Below are 12,280 nucleotides of genomic sequence, written 5' to 3'. Positions count from 1 at the left end.
TAAGAAACCAAAGAGAATTGAGTACCCTTCCTCCAATACACACACAACCCTCCTGCCTTACCCCTACTTTCAACACCAATGGCCCTATGAAAGCCAAATTTATTTTTTAATTTTTCTGATTTTTGTCTACTGATCATGGTCTCACTTAAAAAGATGAGATCCGGGCTAACGCTACCACTCCAATGTCGGAGTGCTCGAATTGCTCGAGGGTTGCCCGCCCCTCGGCAATTCCAACATATAATCCTCATTGCTTTTCAGGGGGTTGGATCTTAGCATATAAGCTCGCTAAAAGGAAGATACATCTTGTTGGTATAAGTAGTACTTTCTTTGCTCCACAAATATTGCAACAAGGATGAAATTACGCATCCCAAAGCACATTTTATATGCTAAATATCTATCATTATATAAGAGTAAAAATTATAAAAAGTTGATATTGTGAAAGTATTTTACGAAACGAATTTAACTAGACCCCACATGATTATATTTTACTTTACGTATAAATCATAATATGTGGTCAAATAAGCGTGATGAATAGAGTAAAAATCAAGTTATTGCAATAGTACTAGAACGGAGGAAGTATATTAAATCCTTTTAAACCAATCATGAGGGGTATTACAATGCCGGATATTGGTAATTTGGTATGAATCCGAGTATTCGGAAGACACTTTCATAAATTGGAGATACGGGTGTCTTTCTAAGATTTGGACAGGAGTATATATGGGGACACAACATGTTTGTGAATATTTTTTTAATATTACATATATATGTGAGTAGTAATGTAAGTATGAATGTATGATGTGTTAGAAGTGTTACTATCTTGGAAGCTTATTTTATGTGGAATGAATTCAGCCAATTACCGAAATTTGATTCTCTTACAATTTGTACTCGCCACTATTCAACTGCAAATTGCTTCCTTCTAAAACTTTGTTTGAGATTTAAAATTGCCGGAATTACAATCATCGGGATTTCGCGGAATTCGTCGATTCACGTCGCCGTTAATTTATTACAAGGACTTTATGTCCCACTTTTAACGGGTGCCTTTTGATAATTGTACTGCTAATAAGAGGAAAGATTTCCTAATTCCTGCTAACAACAAAGCCTTGGAAACCATGCTTGGTCGGTCTTTGCATTACTACTGCTCAACATGCTAGAAATTGTCGAAAATTTTTCCCTCTAATACCTTCCCCTTTTCTTGCTCAACTGGAATTGAAAATGTCAAAAGTGTCAAGTTGTCATGATCTTAAGCCTTGTGTATCTGGAATTCATGTATCTGAGATGTATGCGTATCTCCTTCTATCAAAAAGAGTAACAAATACGAGTAAGCCCTTAAATATAAATTTCTGACTCGAATCCAATCGATTAATTATCAACTTGTTTTGTCTATGCACATGGTGACATGGTAACACATCAAACAAAAACACCTAACCTTTAAATTTCAAACTATTGTACAAAACACCCCCAAACCTTTACACCATTAAAGTGCACGACCGAACCAAACAACAAGACCATCCAAAACCCAAAAAAAACACAAGATTCTCAAAAACAATTCCTCTCAGATCCAATGGCTTTCCACCACCACCTCCATAACCTCCACACCACCACCAATTCCTTCTGCTGCTGCCCACCTCCCGCACCCCCGTGCCACCACCCAACACCCCCGTGCCACCATCCACCACTATTATCACCTCCTACCTCCGATCCTTTTCAGGTTGCCGCCATTGTTACTCAGCTTCTTCAAACTCAAACCCAAACCCCCCTAAATTACCACCTTAATTCCTCTCGAACCCACAAAAATCAAAAACACCCACATCATAATAATCACGAAAATCAAGATAATTCTTTACTATTATCTCTCCTTCAACGCATCGATGCCCTTGAATCTTCCCTTCAGAAATACTCATCTTCTGGTTTTTCCTTAAGAGATGCTGCTGCTAAAATTATTCAAGCCCATTTTAGGGCTTTTCTTGTTCATAGATCAAGGACTCTTCGTCATCTTAAAGATTTAGCTTCTGTTAAATCTGCTCTTGCTTCTTTTAAATCTTCTCTTTCTCGTCATGCTTTTGTTGATTTTGATTCTCTCTCCCGAAATGCCATGGACTTGCTCCATAAACTTGACTCTATTCAGGTATTTTTCTCAATTTTTATGTTCTTAATTTTATTTTTGTGAGGTGGGTTTTTGATATTTTGCATTTTTGATATCTGGGTTCTGATAATTTTGCCATTTTGATATATGGTTTTTGATATTTAACATTTTAATTTTTATGGGTTGTGAGACTTTGCATATTTGATTTCTGGGTTTTTTTTTTTATATTTTTGCATTTTTTATACATGGTTTTTGATTTTTGTTGAATTTTTGGATTCTGTTTTTTTTCCTCTATAATTAGCATTTTATTCTTTTGGGTTTTTGAGATTTTGCAAATTTGATTCCTGGGTTTTGTTTATAGAGTGGTGATAAGATGATTAGAGACAGTAAGAAGACAGTTACCAGAGAGATTGTTGAATTTTTAGAAATAGTTGATGGGGTTTGTGTGAAGAGGCAACAAGTTTTAACCAGGAAGATGAAGAGCATGAGGTTGGTGAGGAATGATAGTAGAGCTACTCGTGATACTAAGGGGTTTTCGGGGCATAATGTGAGTTCGAAAACTCGAACTGTAGACAATGAGGAAAAGAAACTGATGGCAAATTTGAAAGAGAGAGTTGAAAAGATTGGTAGGATGACAAAGGCGCTTGAGGAGCAGGAGCAAGAGGTCTATGGAGATGCTGAGAACAAAGGATTTAAGCATGTTGATGATGAGGATGATGATATCCTTGATCAAATTGCTACCAAATATAGGCTGAACAATGAATTTAACGTAAAGAAAAATGATCAAAGCTCGAATGCCAAGAAACGTGTGAGTTTTGTGGAGGATGGGAACCTGATTAGGTTAAACGATACTGATGGGGAATCTAGAAGTAGTTCTCGGCTGGTTGACGTGATTGAAGATTCTATCAATGGAACACACGATGAAGAGGAGGCACGAAGTGATGGTGAAGGGTCTTCACAAAGCAGTGAAGAGATGAGAAAATTTAGAAGTGATGAAGTTAATGAAGAGTGTGACAACCAAGAGGAGTTCACATTTTCCACTACCCCAGAACCTGCAACCAGAGCAAATTTCTCGTCGAGGAAACCTGTTGTAAAAATATCTGGATAACATAATGAGTTTGGCTTTCTCATTCAGATTGTTTCTTTGTGACTGCAATAAACAAATCCATTTATCTTATGAATTTGTAATTCTTATGTATTTTGGCTTGTAAGGTGCAATTGTCATGTCTTGATTGGAGTGCTGTTTCATTCTTCTACGCCTGTAGTAGCGTAGTACTGTGTACCATGTATGCTGCCTTGTATTGAAGTTATGAAGGATTCACCTGTAGTATGTTTGTAATATGTGTAGGTTTCTAATCTAATTCATTTTTTATATAATCTTTACTTCTGGTTGTTATTAACAACTTTGCTACACATAGTGTCCAATATGTTATTTTTCTATCACTAACAACTTTGCTACACGATAGAAGATGATCATAGAAAGGTTAGAGTTCTGGCAGTTTGCCACATAATTCATAAACCTTATCGAAGTTGCTTGCGGTTTTGCTGAAAGAGACTTAAGACTATAGACTTATGAATCTGGCTTATCGTCCTTACTGTTGACATACTTCGGCTATAAAGAGTGTTGAAGATTGCATGAAATTTAGCTGGACTAAAGCAGATGGACTGATAGGAGAAACCAAGGGACTTGGCTAGAATCATTGAATCAATCCTGCCTCATTCTACTGTAACAGTGCTGATTCTTGAATAAAGTAGTCCACTCAGTGATAAATCTTGTCGTTGCAATATTGTTCTGATGCTATTATTTGATGTCGGATATTGAGATTTCCTAATGGAGCCTAAAGGTGACCGCAACTAGTGTGTACTTCGTATAACAGTATTTGTTTACTAAATTAGCAATTTGAAAACTTAACCAAGTAGAAATCACTTTAATACTTTGTTGTCCTCAACTTTTAAAAAAAAGTGTCAACACAAATACATAGTAAATAACATTTCACTACACCAAAACCCAAAATAATAATAATAATAATAATAATAATAATAATAATAATAATAATAATAATAATAATAATAATAATAAAAAACTCCTTGGAGTACATATGAAGTCATTTATTCAAAAAAAATATACTAGTAAAAAAAAAAACTCTATGAAGTCATAATGCAAAATTTATGATGTTGAGTTGTATACCCACAAGTCCACAACACAAGCAGATGATATCAAAAGACCCGTACGTATCAAATGCCTTGACATTTAATTCGAACTATGAGTAGTATATGACGTGAACATAAAACCATATGACGAGGCTGATCAACCCTCAGTTAAGTTAAACCACTAATATAAGTAATACAGGCAGATGACAGTAGTTTACTAGTTTATTCTGATTGATGGAAGATAACATCCACTGCAAAAACCTATAATTGATGTGCTAATAAGTTCTACAATCTAATGAAATGCGTGACAAACAAATGATCAAATCCACATCCAAAAACATAGACCTTGCAACTTTCACCACCAGTTCACATATATCAAGAAGACTTCTGCTTTAGCATATATGAGAGTTGGCAAACTCCAATAAATGATAAAGCTCAGAAACCAACAAATTCAAATATACACTTGTATTCTCTCGAATCTTAATCAAAAATCCGCAAAGCCCCCAGCAGGATCAACACTGCAAAGTAGACAAGAAACAATGAGAAATAGGAAGCTCATACCATTTAAGTTGTGAAAGGGAAGCACAAGCATACAGTAATATTCAACAAACATATATATAACAAATACCCCATTCTATATAGTTTGCAAATCATATGGCCTTTATATCATGTGACTCAATTTAACCCTGAAGATTCTCATTAACATGAAGACAAACATAACCCCATAAGCTGTCAGCGTTGAACTAATAATTTAATCATTTATCAATGTTGTGTCACTTCATATACACCTTGATTCTGTGCTTATACAATTATACTACTACCAAATGACCAAGCCACTTAGCCACTAACAGAACTCACCCTCACTACCAAGAAGGAGAGCAACCGTATGAGCGTATGGCATCCCTATTCCCCACCTTAGAATGACACGTACAAGTATATTCATGACAGCTTTCCCACTATGAGCCTCTAACAAGCTGGGCAGAGAACTTTCGGGGGGGTATTGACAGAGTTCCAGTCACCATGGACCCCACCAACATCCCCTATCCCTAGGTAAGACCCAATCCCCTCTGTGAGAAAGGGTGACAAGTGGTCAAGGAGTCAAGGCAGACATCCACATGAGACTTATCAGAGTTATTTAATATACTCTCCATCCCAAGACGATTGCAACATTTGCGTTTTCAAGGTCAACCTTCACAAGCTTTGACCATAAATTTTCACCAAAACATAGGAAAAACCAGTAACGTGACTTGGAAATTTTTGTAATCTTTATCCATACATGTTGATGAGATAAGTAGTCAAAGTTGTGTCCTGCAAGCCATGGAAAGGCAAGTGCTGCAGTTTTTCAATTAAAGAGAGAGTACATTTTAGTATTTTACCTCCATTACTACTCCTTTTATATTAATAAAGAAGGATCATTTGCAAATTCATCTCTACTAATCAGAGGTAGGATTCTGCACTTTGCTCTCTCTATATCACCTAAGGAGGTATCCAAAATGGTTGAGCTTATTTTAAGATCAGAGAGAGAAACATCTACAAATGGGTAAAACCTAAACTAACACAATAGTAAAAAGGTTCATAAAACCCTTAAAAAAATTCAGCAAGTTCAATAAGCTAGTTTAGATACGCTAAATTTTACATATATATCACCTAATTCGCAACTAGTTAAGGCTACGGTTGGGCAAATCTTGACCACCAAAACATCCAGAACAGCTGTATATACTGTGTATTCAGCGACCCATATAGGATGCAACCTTTTTTTGGATATATTTAATAGAGTATAAAATGATGTTGGAAAACAGCAAGGCATAATAATGCTTCTTGCGTTGCATATTGGATAGGGCTGTTCACATTAGATTAACCGTACCGTTAAGCCTTAACGGTACGATTAACCGTTAGATCGGTTACTAAAAAATACGAACCGTAACCGTACCGTTAAGCAACGGTTAACCGTGAACCATTAATTATATTTTAAATCAATACTTTTTGAATGCTTTCCCTAAATAATGTTGGGAATTTCTCTAATTCCCAAAATACAGCCACTTTTTTTTATTCCCACTATACTGTCCACGTCACCGGTTCAGTGGGAAAATTTTTTAAACCGGTTTTTTTTTAGAAACCGCTACTTCAAGTAGCGGTTTTCTTATTAGAAACCACTACTTCAAGTAGCGGTTTGTATTTACTAAGTTTTCTTTTTTACAAATTCACTTTCCCCTTCTCCTCTTCTCTTCTCTCTCTCCGCCTCTCTTCTTTTTCTCTCTCCTCTCTGAACTCCTCTCCTCTTTCCTTCTCTCTCCTCCCTCCTTCTCTCCTCCGCCATTCTCGTCATTTCTCTTCTCCTTCTCACTTCACCTCTCTTCTCCTTTTCCTTCTCCTTCTTACACCAACAACAAAACCCACGCCGCTGCGCAACCTAACACCACCACCACTACGCAACCTACGCTCCTTGGAGGTGTTGTCTGTCTTCCTTCTCGCCGGCGTCGCAAGGTTGTTCAGGTCAAATTCGACCATGAAACCTCTAGATCTAGAGGTTTCATGATTGAATTTGGCCGTATTAAACCAAATTCGATGAGAAATTAACATCCAATTTCGGTGTTAAGGTATGTTTTTTTATTTTTTTAATTTTTGGGTGGTTGTTTGGTTAGGGTTGTAGATCTGGGTTTGGTTTGGGTGTGTTTGGGTGGTGGATCTGGGTTTGGGTGGGTTAAGGTGGGGGTACTGGGTTGTGGTGGTGGTGGTCAAGGTAGACGGTACTGGGTTGTGGTGGTGGTTGTGTCAAGGTAGACAGTTGTGAGCAAAATCGAAAAACACCGCACCTGATTTTGAGCCAATTTTATGGTTTTTCATGCAATAATTCAAGTGACAGCAAATTCAAACAATTTCGAACCAAAAATCAGAAATTCGAGGTTAGCTAGGGTTTCTGGGTTATTTAGCTTTGCTTTATTATTTGGCTTTTTGGTCTAATTTTTCATGTTGAATGCTTTGATTACTTGGGTTTAATTTGATTTGATTTCAATTTAGTTCCACTGTTGGCGATTGAACTTGCAATTCGTATCTTCTGGATTAATTTATACAATTCTAAGTTTTTTTTTTACCAATTTTGTGATGATTTTTTTTTTCTTTTTTTTTTTTTTGTATCAAATCATCTATGTTTCCAGATTTTGGAGTTCATGAACAATTGATGGTAGAGAACTAGAAATCGATGCCTGCACATTTTTTTTTTATATTGTGGGTGGTGGTCAAAAATCACTTTCCCCTTCTTATATTTTACTGATAGTTTTTTTTAAAAAAATTACATCAAAAACCGCTACTTCAAGTAGCGGTTTCTATTTTATAAACTGCTACTTAAAGTAGCGGTGTATGAAATTGAAACCGCTACTTGAAGTAGCGGTTTATACCCTGAACACCGCTACTTCAAGTAGCGGTTTGTTGCTGGACCGATAAAAAAAAACCGGTTTTTTTCCCTTAGCTGACGTGGATGTTAGATTAGGAATTAAAAAAAGATTGGTTGTATTTTGGGAAGTAGATAACTTCACAACATTATTTAGAGAAATGACTCATACTTTTTTGCTCCTCCAATAGTTCCAAGCCTAATACATAATTAAATATAAAAAATAATAAGTTCCAATTAGTTGGATACAAACCGATAAAGATTCTTTTGGAAGAAACTTACATAATTATATATATTTTTTCCTTAAAAAAGTAAATAAAAATATTTTTTTAATCTTAAACCGTTTACTCAAAACTATAACCGTAACCGTTAACCGCTACATTTTACGGTTCGCTTGACCGTAACCGTTTAATTTTAACGGTTCGGTTAATTAACCTATTAAATTTGTCGGTTATACCGGTTAATGTTTATGGTATTTTTTGCACACCCTAATATTGAGGCTCGAGTTACTCAAACAGAAGCTTGTTTGTGCTCCTTTTTCCAACTACACCTTGGCCCCATCGAAGAACACCAAGGAAACATCATTAGAAGGATATAAAAAACAGCATGCGGAAGATTTGCACTCTTATCTGACATCTAACTGTCCCATCACAAATTCACAATCACAGTCTTACTCTTTAGATTAAACAAATATTCAGAACCTTGCTTACACTGTGATCTCTCCATCTCAGTATCGTTGAACTCTCTTTTCCTATTTTAGTTCAGGCAAGACAAAATCATACAAGAACTACCCCTACATTTTATTTCAACTATGGTGTCATGAACACTTACTAGTGCTGAATAAGTTCATGAACTCAGCTACATAAAAATGGTAAAAGTTATATCACACAAAAACTAAGAAGACCTTGCCATTGACTACATATCTCTCAATGTTTGAGATTGTGATTGCAGAACATGAATCTCCTTAATCTAGTTGTAACCCCAAGTTTTTATTGGAGGACACATCATTGTATATATAAAGTTACTTCACCAACCAGATTTCCAGAAAACATCCAAGGCAATCCCCATCCGATGCTTATTCTCACTATAAGCCTTGCATTAAATTATGTCAGTCTTGTCATTAATACATATATCTTCATTTATCAATTGTTCATGCTGCACTAAGAAAATATAATGCTACACATGGCTTGCCAATCAATCTAGACTCTATGTAAAGATATGGAAGCCCCTTGTCCTTCTCAATGAGGAAAGAATCTTCAAAGAGAGAACATTACAGAAAATGAGCAGTCAACCAAGTGCTTGGTAGGCTAACAGAAAGCAAAACTGGAATACTATTCAACAAAAAAAGAAACTCTAAACTCTTCCACACTAAAAAATTTCCCTAAGAAATCCAGGTATCAAGTATCAATCTACCCCTTGTAATCTATGGTCTAGCATAAACTTTGAAGCTAGGATTAACTAGTATCAGGATTCAGGATCTCTCATCTACAATTGTTTAACAAGTATATATAAAAGATATTTCATCTTGACATTACATATTTTGCCCATTGCCAATGGGCTAAAGGAGTTTAAGAGTAAAGACAATATCTTGAATCAAGAGTTACTTTAAAACATCTAGGTTCCATACATCTGACCTTATCTTTCCCTTTTTAGGTAGGACCTTGATTTAAGGCACTTACAATGATTATGCCATTTGGAAGAATATAATAACGAAAGTGAGAGTCTCTCCATCTTTAGAGCTTGAAAGCTTACATTCTCCTTCAAGAAAATCAATCTCATGACAAGTATCCTAAACATCTTTCCAAGATTTCAATGAAGAGTCCAATTACTAAATTTCATTAGTTTACTTCAAAATCATCTATTTACGTCTCATAATCTCAACTTACTCAAGCTATTTTTTATCTAGACTTACTAGACTTTAGATGAGTCTATCACCTCAAGCTTAATCTGTAGTGAAAAAAAATTGCCCGAATCATCTTACATAAACAAATCTAAGAGCCTGTGGATTTCAGAAACTTATAAGGCTATTAGGCTAACCCCTCCACCTCAATCGATGAATTCAATTTCTCACCAAGCAACAGTAATGCTAACCTAATTCCTCCTATCTCTCTCTCTATCTCTTAAGTGCAAGCCACCGCTTGGTATCTTACCATACTACGGAGAATTTTAATATTCGTAAACAATACTGAATATACAATAATTCAATCATAAAGAAAATAATGCAATTCACTCAATATATATGAGTATATAACAGAAAGAGTATAATCAATTGTTCTCCCAAACAACCAGCAAACGAAGAACTTAAATGAAAACTCAAAGCAACCTCACAATCACAGCCTCTATCATTATTTTATCTTTCTCCTCCTGAACCTAAATCCTTAATTTGATGTTTTCCTCCAACCTAATTCACACTACCCATTTAGCAAAATAATTCATAATCAAAGTTACCCTAAACTCAAAGACACAGCAACTAATTCAATTCAATCAAACTACTTTTCTTTCAAATTCAACAGCCAAAATCAACCAAAACCCTTAAAACGTAAAACAGGTACAAACTTAACCTATAACAAAATTAAAGCAAATTCAAAATATATAAAATCAATTGAACAACAATCAACGCGATTAAATCATATTAATTCTTTATCCCACTTAACATAATTTCAACATCCCAAATCACCCAAAACAAAAACCCTAAATAAACTTAAAAAAAAAACAGCGAAAAATTACCTAAAAAATTTAGGGTCTAGAGCTCCATAATGCTCCTGACTTTGGGAGCATAAAGTGAGTAAACAACAGCCTGGCGCTTAGCAACATCGAGCTGAGATTTGGCGTCGGCGAAAGCTTGAGCAATGGAAGAAGGTTCAGAGAGTGATTTGTTGTGATGGAAAGCATCGATGGTTCTTCGTTTAGCGTATTCTCTGATATTATAGTCCGGAAATTGACGAGAAACACGAAGAAGTGACCGGAAAAGATGCAGGATTTCTGCTCTTGCCGGCGCCGGAGGTATCGCAGTCATTTGATATTGCAGGAGGTGGGGAAGAGAGAGTCCAGAAACTTAGAAATTGGTTCAAGAACAATGTGTGGAGGAGAGCCGCAGAGTGGGTAGAAAATGTGTACGGGACTTGTGGACCTTGAGCACGTCTCTAATAACGTGGCCTTAGGTTTGCAAAATATAGTTATGAGATATGAGTCAAAGAATGATTAAATCCTATACCATATGTTTAGTTGTCAAAAGTATGAATTTTAAACTCATACCTCAAACCCATGAGATATAGGGTTTAGAAACATTGGGGGAGGTGGGTTTGGACCATTCCATTCTCTTAAGTATCAAATAAAATGAGGGAATAGTGAGAGATTTCATTCCAAAATTAAACCAAACACATGATATTAAGTATCAAGTTCCAACCCAATACCACCTTAACCTCATTCTTGATTCCAAACTCATACCACTCTGCGACCAAACGCCCCCTTATTGATTTTAAAATGTACTTAAATGATATCATTCTAATAACAAAATAAACTTCTTCATTGGTACTGATAACGTAAAATTAGAATTTAAGTTTTGTTGATATCAACATAATTTATTATTGGTATTTAGATGATACTATCCCAATAAAACTTATTACGAACAAGTGTTATTAGATTCATCAATGACCTAAGACTATAAAGGATAAACTGATACATAAAGAATTCCTTAGTTTAACCTAGATTTTGTAAATATGGCGACCAATAGGGTTTTTTATTTTTTTAACAAAATGTAAAATAGTTTTTTGAATCATAATCTTGGATTTTTTTTTTCAATTTCTGTTATATAATAAAAATAAAAATAATAATAAGTCAGCTAATTAGATAGGCAAGATTGGTCTTATAGACATGTAAGACTGTTATGAAATATTGTGTGGATGCCTATTATCCTTCTTGTATCATATCCAGAATATTCTAGATCTAGGGTTTATCGTTATTCAAACAAACCCTAGTTATATTGTACGTATATATACCCCATCATATGGAATAAATGTATATAGATTAATTCTCTCTCAATATCTCATGTTTCTCCTTATTTACAACACGTTATCAGCACCATCCCTAACCGATTGAGCAAACGAAAAGAAAAATAAACATCATTGAAGTAAGTTTTATTGCTTATACTAGGTTAATACCCGTGCGATGCACGGATTTAACCAAAAATATGGCGTAAAGTTGAATATTATTAAAATAGTTTTAAAATCAATACATAGCTTACTAAAATAATAGTGTTTGATACTCTGATCCTTAATTCAATGGTTCATAGGAAGTGGAGAAGAAAAACAAACGAAATAGGGATATGATAAGATGAGATGAAAAGAGGTGAGAGAGTTTAGCTTGATAGTCAAAGCGATCTTTTAGGGAAAAGAAAACAGTTAAATCAGTTTATTTTTCCAAGCCCAATCCAAATTCATCTCATTAAAAATAAAAAAAGCTTATAATGAAGCTATCACGTGGACAATAGTGATGTCAATATTCTTTATCCCTACCTTTTGAAAAGTATGACTAAACACTTATGATTTTATGAATAGCTTCATTATAAAAAAAAAAAATAAGTAAAAAAAAAACACTTATGAAAAGTGCTGAGACAATTATGCCCCCCATTAAAGATTTATTTACATATTTACTCTTAT

The 12,280-nt window shown here is 35.0% G+C and overlaps 1 protein-coding gene across 1 annotated transcript; it reads left to right on the top strand.

The window, feature by feature from the left end:
• Window positions 1-1,143: 1,143 nt before the first annotated feature.
• LOC110735081 (BAG family molecular chaperone regulator 8, chloroplastic-like) lies at window positions 1,144-3,466 on the top strand. Its single transcript, XM_021915218.1, has 2 exons — window positions 1,144-2,125; window positions 2,445-3,466. Exons 1-2 carry the CDS (start codon window positions 1,562-1,564, stop codon window positions 3,189-3,191), a joined length of 1,311 nt encoding a protein of 436 aa, XP_021770910.1. The 5' UTR covers window positions 1,144-1,561; the 3' UTR covers window positions 3,192-3,466.
• Window positions 3,467-12,280: the final 8,814 nt, after the last annotated feature.

This window comes from Chenopodium quinoa, unplaced genomic scaffold (genome assembly GCF_001683475.1).
Source record: "Chenopodium quinoa cultivar QQ74 unplaced genomic scaffold, ASM168347v1, whole genome shotgun sequence".
Lineage (NCBI taxonomy): Eukaryota > Viridiplantae > Streptophyta > Magnoliopsida > Caryophyllales > Amaranthaceae > Chenopodium > Chenopodium quinoa.
This window is presented reverse-complemented; position numbering and strand designations above follow the sequence as displayed.

Bases quoted from the DNA above. Each gene is read 5' to 3' on its own strand.
- LOC110735081 (XM_021915218.1), top strand. From the start codon at position 1,562: ATGGCTTTCCACCACCACCTCCATAACCTCCACACCACCACCAATTCC. The intron at 2,126-2,444 runs GTATTTTTCTCA...TTTTGTTTATAG, and splicing joins ATAAACTTGACTCTATTCAG to AGTGGTGATAAGATGATTAG.